This window comes from Chenopodium album, chromosome 3, assembly GCF_948465745.1.
Source record: "Chenopodium album chromosome 3, dcCheAlbu1.1, whole genome shotgun sequence".
In the NCBI taxonomy this organism is placed as follows: Eukaryota; Viridiplantae; Streptophyta; class Magnoliopsida; order Caryophyllales; family Amaranthaceae; genus Chenopodium; species Chenopodium album.
This window is the reverse complement of record NC_137836.1, coordinates 82,646,386-82,665,719: the sequence shown is the minus strand read 5'-3', so window position 1 is coordinate 82,665,719 and position 19,334 is coordinate 82,646,386. Positions and strand designations below refer to the sequence as shown.

Genomic DNA, 19,334 nt, shown 5'->3' with positions numbered 1-19,334 from the left:
TTTTATGTAATAGAAGGTTTGTAGTGCCCAGATTTTACATGAGCTCATTCTAGCAGATATTCTGGTTTTGTTGATTCTTTGCTGGCTGGACTCCATTCTGAAGAGTAATGTCTGGATTGTTGGTAGTCCAATGAGTTGTACTTCTATTCTAGCTGAGTTGAAGTGTAGCCAGAGCCTCCTATCAGTATTTTCACCCCTATCTTTATAAAACATACTGACGGCTCTGTATGTATGATCTTTGGTTATCTATCTAATTCAATTTACTTACGAAGTATCTATTGTGTTTCCACCTTGTATGTTTGGTCTGATTTTCATTTTTCAAGTATACAGCACATGCCTAAATCTAGCAGGGTTGGGCAGTATCAACTTGTTGAGGTAATTGCACAGATCTTATTTATTTCTGCTTGGAATTTAGTGAATCTAACACCAGTGTGTACTTCTGTGCTATTAAATTTGCTTCTAATATTGTATAAAGCCATGAAACGCTGATTTTTATGTAGGGTAAAATTTATATTATTATTTGTTCCCCCACCCCCTTCCCCGAGCAAACCAGTTATTTGCTATGAAACATTATTCTGAAAGTAAATACATGCACTATCCAGTGGGAGTTGAAGTAAGGCTACAACAAAGAAAGAAAATGGAATCGAGACTCTAAATACTTTTGCATATTTGTACATCCATGATATCCTAATTCTCATCTTACAAATAGATGCTCCTGCATTGTCAGCTTCACTCTTCTTGCATAATCATATGCATTCTTTCACGGTCTTGTTGGTGGGCGGTGGTTTCCTACTGGATTTGGCCCAGATGGAGATTTATGGATTTTTTTCAGGTCATCCTGCCACAACAAACTTCAATTGGTTAGACAAGTGCTTATAAATCTTTAAATGATGATGGTTTACCTTGAATTATCTGTTTATCATAATGAAGGTACATTTCAGCACCTACCCAAGCAGGAATATGATGTTTGGTTGGCCACAATGAGCTGGACTGTAAAGATCGTAGCTTGAAATTGACTGCAAGAAAAAAAATAAAAGAAAAAGGTAATTCCTTCATGGTTTGTATGTCAGTGTGTCCCTTTTAAACAGAATAGAAGTATGTGTTTTGCTTTAGCAATTTGCACTATCCAATATGAATATTATCTTCTAAAGTTTGATTAATAGGAGAGATTAGCAGTAGCTTGCCTGATTTAGTAGCTTGATCCTTGATAAATGGGCGATTGGATTGAAAAGCCGCAAAGAGAAACCATGCTAAGAGGAGGAGGATGAGTATATGCTTTCTTGCCATCTCTAGTATAAGTTATTGTAATTTGTGAGGTTGAAGTGAATGAACTTGGAAGATGCAGGGAGGCTTTTACAATACTAATACATATTCGGTAATCATTGCACAACTTGAAACTATGTAGGTTGTTGCTCTTGCTGTCTGGGAATCCTATGCCTTTACATGTTGAAGGCATGAAATGACAGGATGACCATTTTGTGAGTTGACTTCTTCTTGGTTATGATTGCTTCCATGATAGTAATTTGTTTGATTCTGGGTTTTAGTTCCATTTCTTTTAAAAGATTTTTTTGGCGCCCAAAACAATGTTGTTGCCATGGATTCTGGGACCCACTAGTGTCTACAGAGGCACTACCAGGTGCAGCAACTCTGATGAAGTAGTGAGCATTTTAGTGATTTCCTGACAAAATGATGGTGCAACAGAATGTGAGAATGTGAAGTGGGCAGATGTTGCCAGTTGCCTCTTTTTTATAACTATTTGCCCACTTTTTTCCCCTCACTGAGCTAGCTGCCCATTATCTGTTATCATGTGTTCTGTTGAATCTGATAAAGTAGCAATCTTTTTTGGTTAAGCACCCACCCCTTATTTTTGCTTGCTCATGAATTCATGATCACAATGAAATATGTGGGATGAGTATGACTAACACTAGTCCGCAACGATATAGTTGATTTTCAGGGCTTTCAGAAACTTGCAGACATTGCTGTCCTGCATTTTATCTTTTTGCTCGATATCATATCATCTGATTTACATTGGTTCTAATTCTGCATGCAGCAGACACCAACTCGAATCATCTTGGGGCACATTAAAAGATTCAGCAACCTCAGTTATCTGGATCTAGAATAAGTATGCACTTTCAGGTAACCTCTCATGCTTAATGTCCTGCTACATCTAGTCTGTTCCAGTGTTCCGTTAATCGTTACATGTTACAATAAAATATCATCACCTGTAAATGGCATAGTCAAGTAAATTGCTTCTGCTGGTGGACCTGGTGGTTAAACCTCTGCTTTTGTAGTTGAGTTAGTCATGTTGGTTCAGTTGTATTTAGTTACGATTACGAAGAAATGTGAATTTCTATACAAATATAGACGGCGGGCTAATTGCCTAATAGTTAGACAACTAATAAGTATTGAAAGTCTATAGTGCTTTCCATCGACTCCCTCTCAACTAAAACCTAATTATAAGGTGGTTAATAAAGGCGTGTTGGTTAAAAAATTTTTGGTGTTAGTTGTCTAGCATGTTAGAGGAATAGACTTTGCTGTACAAACAAGAAAATGTTAATTTTCTCATAAATAGCAGATCTGGAGCTCTGAAAGCCAGAGTTTAAGGCTTTTAGGGTTGAAATAAGTGGAATTTGGATTAAAGTAATAAATCTCCAATTATAAGATGGCAATTGATTTCAACACAACAACTTATGATATCCCTAGTTACCTCTGTAGAGTCAAAAGTGTAATGATTGCTGTCGGTATTAAGTAATGCACACATAGTTGTGTAGCTTGTAATTATCATATGCATGCTTTTAGAATAAAGTTAAAAGAGTTTAACCTTTTGTCCTTGTAGTAATCAATAATCATAGATATGCATCCAACTTTATTTATTGATTAATCATTTTTTATATCCTTTGCTTGATTTCCCAGCCTATATTTTTTTCGTCTGTTTAATATATATTTTTTTTCCCTTAAAGTGTTTATCTGTTTAATACTCCGTGGTTAGAATATGTTGAATGCAGTGCCTCTTCGACCCAAACCAGAAATAATGTAGTCCACTAGTCCTTACTCTTTAGGATCATTTTTCACAAAATAGCACATGATTTCATTTTAACTATAGGTTAGTAAACTTATCTATACTAAGCCAATCATAAGCTATGTTATAAACATGAAAATAAATGTATATATTGATAATCACAAAGTCTAATTAAAGTAGCAACTGGTGCAACGTCCGGGCTACACACTAGTTTTTATGTTGAAAATACGTTCGATCTTTATACATGATTAATCAATCAATAATGGAGTTAATAGGAATAAATTTGTGTTGTACTCCGTAATACGTAATATGCTTATCAACCTCGTATTTTATTTTCTTCATAAATCTAAATTACCATTTTGCAATTTTTATGAATTAAAATACAAGTTTGAGGATGAGATAGCAATCCCAAATTTTCATTAGTCATTTACGCTTTGTTTGTTTTGCTAGAAAACATTTTCCTGAAAAATGATTTTCTTTCATCTTTTTCATTTTTTTTGTTTATTTTGATAAGAGATGGAAAACAATTTTTTAAAGGTGGAAAATAACAATTTAAAAAAGAAAAATTGTATTCCTTTGAAAAATAAGGTATGAGTCATTACTTCTCCTTATACTCTCCTCTCATCCTTCCTTTCCTTTAAATTCATTTTTCCTTTTCTCCTTAAGTTTTCCTCAATGCAAATTAATAAAGGAAAATTTGCTTTTAAATTATGTTTTCCATTGAAAACTGATTTTTTTTTCCATGAATTGTTTTCCTTCAAAACAAACAAAGCTTGTCAACCACTCGTACTAAACAGGCTGTAGCTAATTATTCAACTAATTGTTGTGTTATGCCGAGTAAATACTAATCCCTCCATTTCAAAATTGCTACAATAGTCTTACATTTTACCACTAATGATGTACTCCGTAGTAATGTACTAATGTCATATAGTCATGTATGAAAATTTTAAGGTGCAGGCGGCTGTACCTTGCTTGGTACAGCAAAAAAATGCAAAAAGAACATGTAACTATTTTGTAAAGAGCATACAGTTATTTTGTAAAGAACATATAGTTGTTTTGTAACGAACATTCAATTTTATATATTTTTTTCATATCTAAAAAACATCTGCAATATTAATAAAGAACATGATAATAATATGTAATAAACTTTATCTATATATAACCACCCTAATTTGAAGACAAAATTTAATAAACATTTCACATTAAGCAATGTTCTTTATGTTGCAAATAAAGTACATTATACTGACTGATCAATGAACATAAACATATGTTCTTTTTATGTATTTTTTTGGTGCAAATATGTTCTTTTCACTCTAGGTATATGTTCATTACATTTTAATAGTATGTTATTTTTACTTTAGGTATATGCTCATTACATTTTAATAGTATGTTCTTTTCACTATAACTATATGTTCATTACTTTTATATATCATGTTCTTTCCTACAAAACGACTGTACGTTGCACCGTACAGGCGCCTGTAGGAACCAGCTATTGAGTCATGTACTCTATCCTTCTGTAGAACATTTGATAATGGTCATGACTATTCCATAGATTGATGGGTAGAACTGTAGAAGTCGTAGGACCTCAGGAGCCTTAAGCCCTCTTTCTCCTTTAAAATACAGCACATCTGATGATCTGAATTAAGCTTCTTACTGGATATTGGCCCAATGAAGTGGCTTAATGGACATATTACTTGGGCTTTTCCATTACTCAATCCATAAAAAGCGAGTCGCTTTCTGTTTGGACTCCTTTATGATATGGGCTTCCAAATCTGGTCCCACTATCAAACATCCATCTCTCAATATGTTTTTCCTTTTTTTTTTTTTAAGGACAGACAAGAGCAAAAGCACGTACAACAACGTCGGCAATGTGTATTTCGTGGATAGCTAATGTCTTTGTGCTTTTTATCATTTTCCTCGGACCTCACGTCCTCAAACAAGTGTGTCTGCTTTTTTTTCATGCATTTTTATTTTATTTTTTTAAGCATCTTTTTGCATGGATATTCGCCTCTTTTTGTCCCCTTTTCTGTTCCTTTCCACCTCTAAATTATTTCATAGTTTTCCCTCCATTTTAAGTTAATCTATTGATCTTCCTCTAATTATATACGGAGTAGTAGAGTACTACGTATGGAGTTTACATTAAACTATTTGTACCAACTTCTACCTTCTCAAATAATAATTAATTTATACAACATGCCTTTTCAATCTCTCCCCTAAGAAGTTTTAAGGTTTCCTTAGGCATTAAGCACAATAGTAAGATTAAAGTCACTTTCCGACTTTTTTCTTTTCTATTGGAATATATTTTAACTATAATCAACTAATTAAAAATAAGACATTTTGTTACAATACGCTTATCATTAGCTATAAACCATTATTTCCGAAATAAAAAGATTATTGTTGAATGCGGGGATGCGGTTGTGTAATTTGTAGGGTTGCTAGATATCATACTTTATTTGAGTTCAAAACTCATTTCATTCATTCATTGATTGGCCTACATCCATTTGTTTTATGTTGCTCGTACTGTACAATGTTGCTCATTTTATTTGGTTGCAATAAATAACCTAAGGAATATTTTTTTTTGGGTGTTCGATGTTTAAACATTGGATGCTCTTTTATCTAGGGTATTGCACGAGTGAAAAGGGCTGTTGTAATTTGCTATTGCAATTTGCAAAGACACTGTTTCTTTCCTTCCTAGTCTATGTTCCAGAATTTTACCGAATCTTAATTAATGGGTTGGGTAATTGGATGGGTCGATACCATTTACCACAGTTTATTAAATTAAATTACTTGGGGTTCCCCTAGTTAAGCGCCAAGCTCTTTGTCGGAACTCAAGGCTTCAAAATTCAATGCTCATTGTACTCTCTTATTTTAACCTATAGAAGTACTCAAACTAGCAACTTTCTTTATGAATTACTGGTATTTTAATAGTGTCTTCTTTATGTAATCCAACTTGTGTTCCGAAGATGAACGCCATCAATGTGGGCTGATTTGCTTACTTATCAGACTTATTGCTTTTTCAAAAAAAGTCCAAATCTTTTTTGTTGTTTTGCCCATTGGTTTATTCTCAATGTTCTTTTCCAATGGGAATATGGAGTGATCTTATCAATTTATGATCTACGGATAATTTAAATTTTAAATTCTAAATTAATTATCACGTTTAATTTTGAATATCCTCAATTAATTGCCACATTTTACGTGAATAGTAAGAGTTTATCCCTAATTCAATATTGTAACATAATCTTAAATCCGTTTTACTCACTTTTTTTCCTCTACCTTTTCATTTAAGTACTTGGCATCAAAGTTTATAGAGCAATAATGTTACAAAACACACATGGTTTTCTTTTGGATAATGTTTGATTGATGCAGTATTTCAAAGAAAAGAAAATATCTTTCTCACTAATCTATGACCCGTATTATTCAACTCTATATGGAGTAAGTTATGTCGTATTAGCTTGGTTTGTCTTTAGTCTTCATCAATTGCCTGGATGATGAAACTACGCACCCTGAACTTTTGCAGTGTGTTGTTTTGGATTAACTCAAAACCAGTCTTTGTCATCTTTAACTCTGTCATTTACATGTGGATGCAATTATACAAAGTTCTTTTCTAGGTTACCCTAGCAAGGTTATTTAAGTCTTTTTTACACATTCTTACAAGGTTATCCCTTCACCTTCCAAACTTTTATTTTTTAATTTTTTTTACCATAAGCTCCAACCTTTATATCTCCCTCCTATAAATACCACCCTCAAACACTTTCATTTCATCCAAATCAATATCTAATCTAAACCAAAAAAATGGCATTTATTTCTTCTCTCTCTCTCTTCTGTTTCCTAGCCATCCTGAGCTTGGCCCAAGCCCAATCTGAGCTTATGCTTACTGTTGTCAACAACTGCCCATTCACAATCTGGCCAGCTATCCTACCCAACCATGGCTTCCCAGTCCTTGAAAAAGGTGGTTTCCCCCTCTCCTCCCTAACCCACCGCTCCTTCCCAGTCCCAAACACTCACTGGGCTGGCCGTATTTGGGGCAGAACTGGGTGCACCTACGCTAACGGACGTTTCAGTTGCGCAACCGGAGACTGTGGTAGCCGCCTAGAATGCAATGGGCTAGGTGGGCAGATCCCCGCCACACTAGCCCAGTTCAGCATCCACCACGGCAACAGGGATCACTCTGCTTACGGAGTGAGCCTTGTTGACGGGTTCAACCTGCCCATGACCATAACCCCCCACGAAGGCAAGGGAGTTTGCCCTGTGGTGGGGTGCAAGAAGAACTTGCTAGAAGGGTGCCCTGAACAACTTCAGTTCAGAGGCCCACATGGTAATGGGCCGGTTGTGGGCTGCAAGAGTGGATGTGCAGCCTTTAACACTGACCAACTTTGTTGTAGGAATCAGTATAACAGCCCAAAAACATGTCACGCGTCATCTTACTCAGAGTACTTCAAGCATGGTTGTCCTGCTTCCTTTACTTATGCTCATGACACTTCGCTCATGCATGACTGTGCTGCCCCACGTGAGCTCAAAGTCATTTTCTGTCATTAGAAGAGAGGATTAAGAAATAATTAAGAATATTTGGGAATTAGTAGTAATTTAAATCTTGCTACTTTTTTCTTTCTTTATTTCTCAGTTTCTTGTATGTCTAATTTGCTCTCTAAATGAAGAATCAATGGACAAATGAAAGTCTTTTGCTTTGAAATTATAGTCTTATTTTGTGTTATTATTTCCTCAGTTTTTTTCTTGGTTAAGTTGTTTGTATGTGTGTTAATGTGTAGTTTAGCCAGCTAATAAGAATGCTCACTTTTGTTACGTGGTGATAGTGATGTGTAATTTTAGTCCTAATTACCTTGGCTTGTAAACTTGTACTTTTGTACGTGTCTTCTTCTTTTCTCTCTTTCTTCTTGAAGTGTCTTATACTGTGTTATATTGTCACGTAACTCACGTTGTTATTATTTGAACCACATACTTTCACTAATGTTTAATTTGGACCGATATAATAAAATACTCCGTAAAATTTCTTTCTATGTTAAAAATTACACTCTGCACTCCATAGCATTTAGTAGCCAAAAGAGAAACAAATAAATGAAGAGAGATGTGAAGGAAAGGAGTACATTATTGGACATACTCCTAGAAAATTAGAAAACCAGAGGACGAAAGAAAGAAATATGGTGATGACAGATGAGTGATAAGATGGAAATTGGATTGGGTGAAAGGAATCTTTGTGCAGTTTCTGGGAAAAGCGTATTAGGAAAAGTAGACTAGTACTCGTAGTCGTAGAGTCATAGTACAATAATACAGCGTCAGCAGGATTATAGGGCGGACTCACGAGTGATCTAATCTCTAAAGCCCACTCAAAGGCCTCAACCCAATTATTATGTACCCAAACTGTGTGTTACCCTTTACCCAAAACCAATTTCTGTGGCCTAAAATATAATTATCTATAGCTTTAGGCTAATAATTTCACACACATTATGTGAAATGTTGCTGGATTCGTCTTAAAATGAATTTATAGAATTGTTACTCAAATTACATTAAATATATGTGGTATAAGAAATGTATTGGAGGTCAATTTCAACAAATATTGTTTAAAACTTATTTATAATATTGTTTGGTCTAATTTTATCACGAAAAATTATGTTACATTTAATGTGATTTTTGTTAGATTGATTAACTCAAATAATCGTAAATGTATAGTTTCACTCCAGATCAATCAATGATATGATATGATGAGTTGTTATGAATTTACATGGACGATTATATGTGTTTGGAAAAAAATAAATTAGAGATGTTATAATCATCGACAATCTACAAAATACCAAAAACACAATCAACTATGCGTTTGTCCCAATTAATGAACTATTGGCTATTATTGGAGCAATTATTGGGCGATGTAACGATTCTCTAATACAATTTTCATGCAATGACTAATGATACTCCTCTTAAAAAAAAAATTACACTTTAAATTAGTTCTTTTTTTCCCCTATTAATCATTAGTGATCTAATCTCTAAAGCCCACTCAAAGGCCTCAACCTGATTATTATGTACCCAAAGTGTGTGTTACCCTTTACCCAAAACCAATTTCTGTGGCCCAAAATCTAATTTTTTTGGTGTTTAGAAAGCCACGAGGGCGTGGTGAGAATCGATCTCAGGATCTCCTGGAATCGGGAGGGTAGCTCTAACCACTTGAGCTATCCATCACTCTCGCCCAAAATCTAATTTATCTATAGCTTTAGGCTAATAATTTCACACACATTATTTCTTTTAATTTATATTATGTGATCCCTCAAAAAAAAAAAAAAAAAATTATATTATGTGAAATGTTGCTGGATCCGTCTTAAAATGGATTTATAAAATTGTTACTCAAATTACATTAAATATATGTGGCATAAGAAATGCATTGGAGGTCAATTTCAACAATTATTGTTTAAAACTTATTTATAATATTGTTTGGTCCAAGCTGGTCACGAAAAATTATGTTACATTTAATGTGATTTTTGTTAGATTGATTAACTCAAATAATCGTAAATGTATAGATTCACTCCAGATCGATCAATGATATGATATGATATGATATGATAAGTTGTTATGAATTTACGTGGATGATTATATGTGTTTGGAAAAAAAAATAAAAATTAGAGATGTTATAATCATCGACAATCTACAAAATACCAAAAACACAATCAACTATGCGTTTATCCCAATTAATGAACTATTGGCTATTATTGGAGCAATTATTGGGCGATGTAACAATTCTCTAATACAATTTTCATGCAATGACTAATGATACTCCTCTTAAAAAAATTACACTTTAATATTGTTTTTTTTTCCCCTTTAATCATTAGAGATTTATATATTTTTTTATTATTTGATTCCCTAATTTTTTTTTAACAAATTAATTGTTATCAATATTTGAGGTTGTTTTCAAATTTAGATCTCACCTAAAAAATGTGTTTGGTTAAAATTCTTATAAGATATCATTGAAAAAAAAAAATCTTACAAGTAAAAGATATTTGTCAATGTTCATCCATCTATTAAATCAAAAGAACAAGGACAATTGAATTTTCCATCAATCCATGTACCAAATTAAAATTGTTCCCTTCAAAAAAAAAAAAAAAAATTAAAATTGTTTTTTTGGAATGAAAAATAGGGTTTTGAAAAAAAAAAAAAAGAAGCGATAAATATAAATACCAAATTATTCTCTAGTAGCTGGTTCCTTTGGCCCATGCAATATTTAAAGCTAATATTTGCAGAGGCAGAAAAAAAATTAGTGGGAGAGAGAGAAGAGAAGGAGAGAGAAAGAAAGAGCAAAGTTGCGGATTCTCAAGCAACTCTCTCTTCTGGAATCTTCTATTTGAGCAAATCCCTTCTTCTTCTTCTTATCGTCAAATCTTACTCGGCTTTTCTTCTTTCTCTCTCCTCCTCCTTCCATGTCGTCACCATCTCAAGCTTCGCTTCTGCTCCAAAAGCAGCTTAAAGGTTTTTATCCCAATTCAATTTTCAATTGATCTCTCTGATATTTTTAGATTTGATTGCTGTTTGATTGAATTGTTTTTTTTTTTTTTTTTGAATTTTGGAATTTCAAATTGTTTGTGGAATTATTGATTGATTTTCTGTTTTTTTGCAGATCTTTGCAAAAACCCTGTTGATGGGTTTTCAGCTGGATTGGTTGATGAAAATAATCTTTTTGAATGGAGTGTTACGGTGATTGGGCCTCCTGATACCCTTTAGTATGTTTCTTTTATTCTGTAATTTCGCTGTTTTTATTTTTTATTTTTTTGGGGTTTAATTGGTATACTAGGATTCTAGGGTTTTAAGTTTATGTGAATTTAGCGATGAATTTGATGAATTTTTAGGATGATCTTTGGTTTATAACGTTTGGTTCATCTCAATTTTTGATTGGTATTTGCAATTTGATTTGTTGTCTTGTTTTGCTGTTGAATTTTGTGCTGACGATCCTTTTTTGATCTTTGCTGAGAAGATGTTTGATTCTTGTCGATGATCCAATGTGTTTTTGCCTGTTTGTTTGAAGTGGGGATTAGATTGTTAATTTTGATTTGATGGTTCAATTGGTGGTTCTTGATGATTCATCTGTCAGATTTTTGTATCTCGGATATGAAATTGGATAATAAATCTTGGGTGCTATTGGAATCAGTAATTCTTTGGAACAAGTAACCTTCTTGATGCATTAGTTATCGTTCGTAGTTGTTTTATACTTACAAGTTTCAAACCTACTGCTTTGCAGCGAAGGGGGATTTTTCAATGCCATTATGTCATTTCCGCCGAATTATCCAAATAGCCCCCCTCAAGTGAGGTTTACATCGGATATATGGCATCCAAACGGTTGGTTGATTCTTGACTGTCGTTGGCTTGATTATTGATATTTCTATATCACTGTAATATCGTGTGTTTCTCAAAGATGTTCATTGGTGAATTTTCACAGTTTATACTGATGGCCGGGTTTGCATATCAATTCTTCATCCGCCTGGCGATGACCCAAATGGCTATGAACTTGCAAGTGAGCGATGGAGTCCAGTTCATACAGTGAGTGTTCATTACTCTGAGAACTAGTCAGATTTTGTTTGATGACTTTGAAATGTGAAGTTTTTGTTAATCTTGTGACGTTTGACTGTTTCTGTTAAAAAAAATGTATCTGCAAACGTATATGCGCAGTATTATGGAGTATCTAATACAGTAATAACCTATGCAGCTATTTCTCCAAAAAAAAATCTGGATTAGAAGGAAAAATGTACTTGTTGCCATCGACAATTTATACCTATATTATCTTGTCAATGTGATATAATCGATTCATGAGTATAGCCAATTGGTAGTAGTTGTGGTTGTATATTACTTTATTATACTTAAGAGATTGATTTCCCTAGTCATATAGATTTGGTTGGTGTAATTTCAAGTTTTTTTTTTTCCTCCTCCTGGACATTCAATGGATCTTGTGAGTTTGTAGTGTTGCTAGACTTAGCTGAACTGAGGGCATAATGCATGGTTAGTTGTGGCATTTATGATTGAATGGCAATTTTGAAGTTCTGTACCTAAAGTTTAAGTTTGCCTAAGGATTATTTGTAAATGATGAATTAGATTGTTTGGCTGGTTACTATAAGATTGCCTCTCTTGTTTCTGTTGCCTATCTCAATATTAACTATTGATTTATTTTATTTTATTGCTAAGACTGCTCATATGCTTACACTTGTTTATGTTTCTGTCAGGTTGAAAGCATAGTTCTTAGTATCATATCAATGCTTTCCAGTCCTAATGACGAATCTCCAGCAAATGTTGAAGCTGCGGTACGTTGCATGTATTTTTGCTGTTTTGGAAATTCTTACTCATATTTGTAAAAGATTTAATATGCTTTGTCTGCTGGATTCATAATTTGTTCATACTATGTTAGCTTTTTAAGGTCCGGTTGTTATCAAGAATTCTATCTCTAGTAGCTAAGCCCTTTCGTCACAAACTCTCTCACTACAGCTAGAGATATTCATGTATATACCCATAATCACTTTTTGGAATTTAAATCTTTCACCTTAAAACTATGGACCTACTGGCTACTATTGTCAAGTGCTTTTGGGGTTTTCAGGGTGGAATTATGGTCTCATAGATTCACTTCTGGTTGAGGGTTCTCTGTACAGTTATTTATTTAGAATGTTGAGTGATAGGTTAAATAATAGGACGTCTGTGTGCACATGCACCCTCTTTTGCTACTTGCAGGATAATTTTGATTTTTTTTTTTCTACGTTTGCGTTCTCAATCATCTGACATAATTAAAAACAATCCAAAATGCTGTATTTGTTTTTGTAATCTGAAATCTAGATGTTGTTTCTGTCAGAGGATTGAACTATATTTTTAAAATTTTGCAGAAGGAATGGAGGGAAGATAGAGATGGATTCAGGAAAAAGGTCAGCCGGTGTGTAAGAAAATCGCAAGAGATGCTATGATTCACCTACATGGCTACATATCTCTCAAGTGTTCTCACCTGCTTTGGCCTTCATTAGATGTTGCCATTGTGCTCCCGTGCGATAGGAAATTTGAAAAACAATCTAATGGGAGAACTGTTTTTATAGAATTATTTTGGGGAATTAGGTGGGATCAGATTAGTTATTGCAGGAGTTTTGACTGGGATTGAATAAGATTTCTGTCAAAATTCCCTCATGCCCGTTGTTAGATTATTAACTTTTGATTGTGCTTGCTGCGTTATTTTGAGTCGAAATGACAGTATGTGTTTCAATATGTGGAATTTCTGCGTTTATAGCTGGGCAAAAAATTGCTGGATGCGCAATCAGCTGTTAAAGAGTTCATGCTTCTTTTTTAGCCAAATTGGCGAATGCAATTGATTTATCGTTTGTTATATGTGACAAATCTTGCAGATAAGCTCTCCTAAGTTCTATTTACATGGGTATGGTTTACTCTTGTTAGTTGACCTAATACGTCACATTAATGTTGCATGCCTGTGTCTGGTTTGGACTCTCAATTTCTTAATTAAGGTTGATATAGTATTGGATTCCATTTACGTACATATTCTATTTCTATTGCACATTAAATTAAAATAATACTACTGTGATTCTGATGTGTAGTAGTTCAGTATGTAATATTAATTGTTCTACACAATGGCAATAGCTATTTGGAAACTGAACTCTTAGTGAGCATCAATGCATCATTACATTCAAACCTATCTGTAATATGTCATATCTCCCATGGTCGTCTGGTTGATGATTCCGGTTATCCCTTGAACTCCATTGATGTATGGCTATAAGGAGATGGAGTTTCTGTCTTATTTTTACCCCTAACTAATGTGCGAATTAAGAACAAATTAGCCTTTTTTTTGGAGGAGCAATTCTCACAATTTCTCGAATTTTATCTGTGAAAAAAATTACCATGTTTTCAACTAAAAATTCTTAGATCTAAAGAAAGACCACTACTCTTAACACTTAAACATCCTGTGATTTTAACTTCCTTGTAAAAGTAAGAATACTTTAGAATTCAACGAGTAGATTATTAATGGTACAACCTATTTTTTGTTACTTGTTGCACTTGATATTTTTAGTCATGAACCAAGCGACCAACCGACTATTCATCGAATTGAGCTTTTCTTCAAAAAAGGCAATGAAAGTTACTAATTGATATCACCAACTTGGCCCCACACATGCCGACACTTGGGCAATTGGACCCTATTTTTTGAAGGATGCCATCTAATTAAGTTAATTGGCCAGTTGCGTTTTAGTCTTTCCTTTTTTTGGATGTAAGTTGAATAGATTTTAGGGTAACCTACTAATTATTCCTAAGTTACCAAATTAAGTCCGACTACGTACATCTAATGGAAAGATTACATATTTAGCGAGTAGAGATTTACGAGTAAATTATAATTTCATTTATCAATTAAATAATCCAACTTGAGTCGCATTAGATAATCCAACTTGAGTCGCACCTGTATTAATACATATCTCTAACGAAGTAACGAGTTATCTACTGCACCAAGGGGAAAGTATTCCATATATATTTACGGAGTAATAATTTTAGACAAGAAGAATCATAAGCTTAAAAAAGTATAAATATAAGCAGCTAAGAACCCAAACTCATAATTCTGTACTATCGCCGTCATCACTATTGAAAAAAAAAAGTCCAAATTCGAAAAACTTTCTCTCTCCTTCATGGGTTCTCCTTCTCAAGCTTCTCTCCTCCTCCAAAAGCAGCTTAAAGGTATCAATTGATTCGACAAAATAAAAGCTAATTTCTTCAATTATTCTGTTGAATTTGTATTTTTTTCTGATTTTTTATGCGATTTTGTTTTTGTTTGGTGAATTTTCAGATCTTTGCAAACATCCAGTTGATGGGTTTTCAGCAGGTTTATCAGAGGAGAACAATTTGTTTGAATGGAGTGTAACTATTATCGGTCCTCCTGATACTATGTAGTAAGATTTTTACTCTTATTAATTTTAATTTATTTTCTGAATTAATTTTGTTGAATTTCAATTTCTGATTTCATTTTTTTTTTTTTTTTTTTTTTTTTTTTTTTTTTTTTGATTACGAATATTGGGGATTTTTAAACGATTACCTTTTCCCACCTTAAAAAAAAAAAAAAGTAAAATAGTATTGTGTGAGAATATAATTTTGGCTTTAATTTCACGCGATGTTGAATTGGGAGATTTATGATTGTTAATAATAGGTATACCAAATTGGCTGCTAGTACTGTTCATATGTAAAATTAAAATGGACTTATATTGTGATTTTAGGTTTTTTTTTTTAGGTTTTCTCTTGATTGAGTTCTTTTTTTTTTTTATTCCTGTGTAAATATCTGGTATTATATGCAGTAAATTATCAAATACTTTGTATTAGCATGTTCATGCTGAGAAATAATAGTTAATAACATTTTCAAAACTTGTATTGTATACAGTGAAGGAGGATTTTTCAATGCAATAATGAAATTTCCGAAGAATTATCCCAACAGCCCGCCATCAGTAACGTTTACATCCGAAATGTGGCATCCCAATGGTAAAATACTAAAATTCAATTATAAACTACTGTATATGATCTTATGAAAGATGATAACTTTAATTGGATGTCTTGAATTTTTGCAATTAGTTTAAACTCTAGTTGAATCATAGCTTTAGAAAAGCTTGTTGCTAATGGTATAATCCAATTATAAACTCTTTGATCTTAAGAAAGATGACAAATTTTATTAGACGTTGTGAATTTGCATCAAGTTTGAACGCTTCTTGATTCATTGCGTTTAGAAAAGCTTCTTGCTAATGGTATTTTTTTTTTTTTGCTTAAATATAACAGTTTATAGTGATGGAAAAGTTTGCATATCGATACTTCATCCTCCTGGTGATGATCCGAATGGATATGAGCTTTCAAGTGAACGATGGACTCCTGTCCATACGGTATTATCCTTACTTTTTACTTTTTCTGTTGCATAGTTTTGGGCAAGTTATTTAGAGAATCTAAATCTCATGTAGAAGGATTCAACTTTATAATGTTTCAATCTGCAAGTAATTCTTATTCTTATAAGTGTCCTGAATTAAGTTATTTGGATTCAACTTTATAATTTATATCTGCAAGTAATTCTTATTCTTATAAGTTGTGTATGTGGTTTGTCCTGTGTCAAGTTACAAGGATTTAACTTATTTGCAAATTTGTTCATTAATGGTGAAAGTAATTTGTAAGCAAATTTAGCATCACCGAGTTGGTAACAAATCCAATCTTGTAAATGTACGCATATGCATCTGTACATTAATTATACAAGATTTGCCCCCTTCATTCTTTCGTGTACTATGCATTTCATGCAAAAGAATTTCAAGGATGAGTTAATATGGCTTTGTGTGAGGAAGTCTGCCTATGTTTTTCACTTTCTGACAACAAAAGAAAAAGAAATTCTTTGATTATGTATTGCTAATACTTCATATGCTTTCTTAATAGGTTGAAAGTATACTTCTAAGTATCATATCGATGCTTGCTAGTCCTAACGACGAATCTCCAGCCAATGTTGAAGCTGCGGTAAACCCTACTGCCTTTTCTGTTAGTTATAGTAGTATGGCTTGTTTAAATGAAATTTCCTTACTGCAAGGCTTTGCTGATTGAGTTTCACCTGTATTGCAATCTATGATGACCATTTCTCTGGACCAATTATCAAGCTCTTTATTTAACTTAACACTGATATTCCTTTGATTTATTTGAGTTTTGCAAATTTAAGCTGCATTACATTTTTGATATTGATGAGAAGATTGAGAACACAGCTCAATGCAACAAGCTAAACGTAATCTTGTTATATATACTTGCAGAAGCAATGGAGGGACGATAGAAATGGTTTCAGGAAAAGGGTCAGCCGTTGCATAAGGCTGTCTCAAGAGATGTTATGATCTTCCAATCCTCCAAAGATCAACTGGAAAATCACATTTATTTTCTGTCCTGTTTTTGTTGTGTCTTTAATATCTATTCTTTGTCCTGAAGCTTAGGAGTTTGCATTCCCAGTACAAACAAGGGATGATTCTTTCTCATTATAGTTTATTTGTAACCCTTTTACTTGTATTTATGAATACATTGCATATCAAATTAATGATATCAGGTTCTCATTCTAATTGTTAGTTTCATAATTGCTGCTTTTAGTTTCCACTCAAACAAGATCTTCTTTCCAATTCTTATATTTCTTGGTGTTTCTGCGTGATGAGCTAACCATTAAGGTAGGGATGTGTTCAGATCTTCAAACAAATAGAGCCTTCCGTCGTGGTTCTGTATGTCTGTATGTGGTTGATGCATTATTGTGAAGTTCTCTCTTGGATATCTCTGAGCAAAACCAAACTAATGAATTACTCTACCCATTAGCAATAGCCTGTATAAAAACTCGATGTGTTTGGGTTGTATGAGGTCGGATTCTTCTTTGATGTGTACACTGCATGTTAGGAAAGGCCATCATAAGAAGTTACTGATCTTCATAGTATATAGGCAAGTAACGTAGTTCATAATAGTTTGCAATAACATCAAGATCATCTTCATTATTACTTATTTATATAAACAGAGCCTTTATTTATATAGTTCAAGGTCTACTCTTGAACATGGCTCTGGACTAATAACAGCATACAATTACACCACCAACAAGATTTAACATTCTAGCCAGTCATCCATTGAGAAACATAGCGCCAAGTTTAACCTTTTTGCCATCACCATTAAGCTCTGCAATGGACTTGCATCTTGTGGACGTGTTTTCATAAACACTCGTGTTGCCTGATGCTTCCAGTTTTCTTTCTATTTCATACCAATCTATGACGTTATAGTTTTCTTTTGGTCCATCTTCAACATATACCTACAAACAATCCATAGAAAATCGCGTTAAAGCATCAAATTCAGTTCAATCATACGTATTGCCTCAACTGGCTTTAAAAATATGAATTGCAATCCTCATCGTATATGACTATATGTGATATACTAACCTTTGTGACTTTACTAATTTTGACATAACCTTTACACATCTTTAGGGACTCCTCTCTATGACAATTAGCCTATATTAGAACGTTTTAGCTTAATCTATAGCATGGAAGTTAAAAACATACCTTGTTAGGCTCATCGCCGAAGGGTACATACCAAGCCAAGAGCCATGCACAATCGACACTAGCATACACCACGGCAGCCTTGGAGCCTTTTGAAGGAGCTCCATAGTGTACAAACTTCGCCGTCCCTCCTATTGGAATTTCTGCAGGAAACTCAGCTCGAAAGCTTACTTGGCCACTCCAATCATGTTTACTATGAATATGTAATCGGCTTCCCTTGGTTATGTTTAATATGCAACCAGCAATTTGAAGTTGCATTTTCTCAACGTTAGGATTGTCTGAGAGTAGAATTTTTTCTGCCTCTTTCATCATCTGCTCCACAACTGCTCTGTCCTCATTTTGCAGTATTGATGTTGAAGCTGGCAGCTGTTGAGAGGAAGCCATAATACCCTACTCTGTATGATCAATCAAATAATTAATCATCACGAAAAATGAAAATTAGTACCCTTTGAAATTTCATGCATTAAAACAAAGTTTATATTGAAATCTACATGTTTTATAACATTATGGAGAGAAATTGAAGAGGAAAAATACTTGAGTACGTTTAGATGCTGTAATTGACTGCTATAGACCTCCTTAGCAATTACGTATTTTTCTTATTTCTTCGAGATTTTAGATAAAATTGGAACGATACAGGAAAACAGTGCGTATTGTAAACGCAATACACAAGAAATGTGATACAAGAATATTGTAATCGAATCCGAAAGTTTTAGGTTCTTGTCATAGCATAAGAATGTTTTCATAGATAAAAGTGACACTACCTACCAAGTGCAATAAAGAGAAGGTACCAAGAAATTGGGCATAAAGTGGTGAAATGCATTCCTGTGATTCTGTTTCAAAGATACATCAGTGAACTACTATTCTTGGCTGTTATTGAGTAACTACTAACTAGTTATACACTTGTACTGATTCTCCTATCAATTTGTAGGTCCGATTTATATGATCGACATAGGGAATAATATACCACGGAGTACTATCTATTATAGTTTCCTTTTTCTTCTTTTGATAAATGGAATCTGCAATTTTCATACTTATATGTACACAAGCCAAAGATGTATAATTTGCTAGTTTTCTTATTAGTTTTAGATTTACCAACAAACCGAAATCAAAACCAAAACCAAGAAACCAAAATTCCCTAGAGCGCCTCCAAAAAATACAATAATAGTCATGCATAATTGCATACTAATTTATAACGTTTATCCTATTTTTTAAAAAATAAAATATGTCCCCATTTTCATATGAAGTGATCGTAAATTAAAGATACTCGTATAATTTAG

General features: G+C 33.5%; 5 protein-coding genes across 6 annotated transcripts; 3 read left to right on the top strand and 2 right to left on the bottom strand.

The window, feature by feature from the left end:
• Positions 1 to 564: 564 nt before the first annotated feature.
• LOC145620106 (CLAVATA3/ESR (CLE)-related protein 46-like) lies at positions 565 to 1,715 on the bottom strand. Its single transcript, XM_081674756.1, has 3 exons — positions 1,185 to 1,715; positions 949 to 1,016; positions 565 to 838 (listed from the first exon to the last, which is right to left on the bottom strand). The coding sequence occupies exons 1-3, from the start codon at positions 1,285 to 1,287 to the stop codon at positions 761 to 763; spliced, it is 249 nt and encodes an 82-aa protein (XP_081530882.1). The 5' UTR covers positions 1,288 to 1,715; the 3' UTR covers positions 565 to 760.
• A 5,056-nt stretch (positions 1,716 to 6,771) lies between these two features.
• LOC145620096 (osmotin-like protein) lies at positions 6,772 to 7,709 on the top strand. Its single transcript, XM_081674745.1, has one exon. The coding sequence runs from the start codon at positions 6,812 to 6,814 to the stop codon at positions 7,553 to 7,555; it is 744 nt and encodes a 247-aa protein (XP_081530871.1). The 5' UTR covers positions 6,772 to 6,811; the 3' UTR covers positions 7,556 to 7,709.
• Positions 7,710 to 10,258: 2,549 nt separating this feature from the next.
• Positions 10,259 to 13,366, top strand: LOC145624542 (ubiquitin-conjugating enzyme E2 7). The gene is made up of 6 exons (XM_081677595.1): positions 10,259 to 10,486; positions 10,635 to 10,737; positions 11,253 to 11,350; positions 11,451 to 11,551; positions 12,229 to 12,306; positions 12,877 to 13,366. The coding sequence occupies exons 1-6, from the start codon at positions 10,438 to 10,440 to the stop codon at positions 12,952 to 12,954; spliced, it is 507 nt and encodes a 168-aa protein (XP_081533721.1). The 5' UTR covers positions 10,259 to 10,437; the 3' UTR covers positions 12,955 to 13,366.
• Positions 13,367 to 14,556: 1,190 nt separating this feature from the next.
• Positions 14,557 to 17,097, top strand: LOC145624541 (ubiquitin-conjugating enzyme E2 7-like). Its single transcript, XM_081677594.1, has 6 exons — positions 14,557 to 14,713; positions 14,823 to 14,925; positions 15,408 to 15,505; positions 15,797 to 15,897; positions 16,433 to 16,510; positions 16,795 to 17,097. Exons 1-6 carry the CDS (start codon positions 14,665 to 14,667, stop codon positions 16,870 to 16,872), a joined length of 507 nt encoding a protein of 168 aa, XP_081533720.1. The 5' UTR covers positions 14,557 to 14,664; the 3' UTR covers positions 16,873 to 17,097.
• A 381-nt stretch (positions 17,098 to 17,478) lies between these two features.
• LOC145624540 (jasmonate-induced protein homolog) lies at positions 17,479 to 18,796 on the bottom strand. 2 transcript variants are annotated; one of them, XM_081677592.1, is made up of 3 exons: positions 18,592 to 18,796; positions 18,061 to 18,452; positions 17,479 to 17,813 (listed from the first exon to the last, which is right to left on the bottom strand). In XM_081677592.1, exons 2-3 carry the CDS (start codon positions 18,439 to 18,441, stop codon positions 17,628 to 17,630), a joined length of 567 nt encoding a protein of 188 aa, XP_081533718.1. In that variant the 5' UTR covers positions 18,442 to 18,452; positions 18,592 to 18,796; the 3' UTR covers positions 17,479 to 17,627. The 2 variants fall into 2 exon arrangements, with proteins under 2 accessions (XP_081533718.1, XP_081533719.1); XM_081677593.1 differs by lacking the exon at positions 18,592 to 18,796 and having other exon boundaries at positions 18,061 to 18,570.
• Between the last annotated feature and the right edge of the window lie 538 nt (positions 18,797 to 19,334).

Bases quoted from the DNA above. Each gene is read 5' to 3' on its own strand.
- LOC145620096 (XM_081674745.1), top strand. From the start codon at position 6,812: ATGGCATTTATTTCTTCTCTCTCTCTCTTCTGTTTCCTAGCCATCCTG.
- LOC145620106 (XM_081674756.1), bottom strand. From the start codon at position 1,287: ATGGCAAGAAAGCATATACTCATCCTCCTCCTCTTAGCATGGTTTCTC. The intron at 1,017-1,184 runs GCAAGCTACTGC...TTTTTCTTGCAG, and splicing joins GGATCAAGCTACTAAATCAG to TCAATTTCAAGCTACGATCT. The intron at 839-948 runs GTAGGTGCTGAA...TTGTTGTGGCAG, and splicing joins AACATCATATTCCTGCTTGG to GATGACCTGAAAAAAATCCA.
- LOC145624541 (XM_081677594.1), top strand. From the start codon at position 14,665: ATGGGTTCTCCTTCTCAAGCTTCTCTCCTCCTCCAAAAGCAGCTTAAA. The intron at 15,506-15,796 runs GTAAAATACTAA...TAAATATAACAG, and splicing joins CGAAATGTGGCATCCCAATG to TTTATAGTGATGGAAAAGTT. The intron at 16,511-16,794 runs GTAAACCCTACT...ATATACTTGCAG, and splicing joins CAGCCAATGTTGAAGCTGCG to AAGCAATGGAGGGACGATAG.
- LOC145624542 (XM_081677595.1), top strand. From the start codon at position 10,438: ATGTCGTCACCATCTCAAGCTTCGCTTCTGCTCCAAAAGCAGCTTAAA. The intron at 11,351-11,450 runs GTTGGTTGATTC...GAATTTTCACAG, and splicing joins GGATATATGGCATCCAAACG to TTTATACTGATGGCCGGGTT. The intron at 11,552-12,228 runs GTGAGTGTTCAT...TGTTTCTGTCAG, and splicing joins GATGGAGTCCAGTTCATACA to GTTGAAAGCATAGTTCTTAG.
- LOC145624540 (XM_081677592.1), bottom strand. From the start codon at position 18,441: ATGGCTTCCTCTCAACAGCTGCCAGCTTCAACATCAATACTGCAAAAT. The intron at 17,814-18,060 runs GTATGTTTTTAA...GATTGTTTGTAG, and splicing joins TCGGCGATGAGCCTAACAAG to GTATATGTTGAAGATGGACC.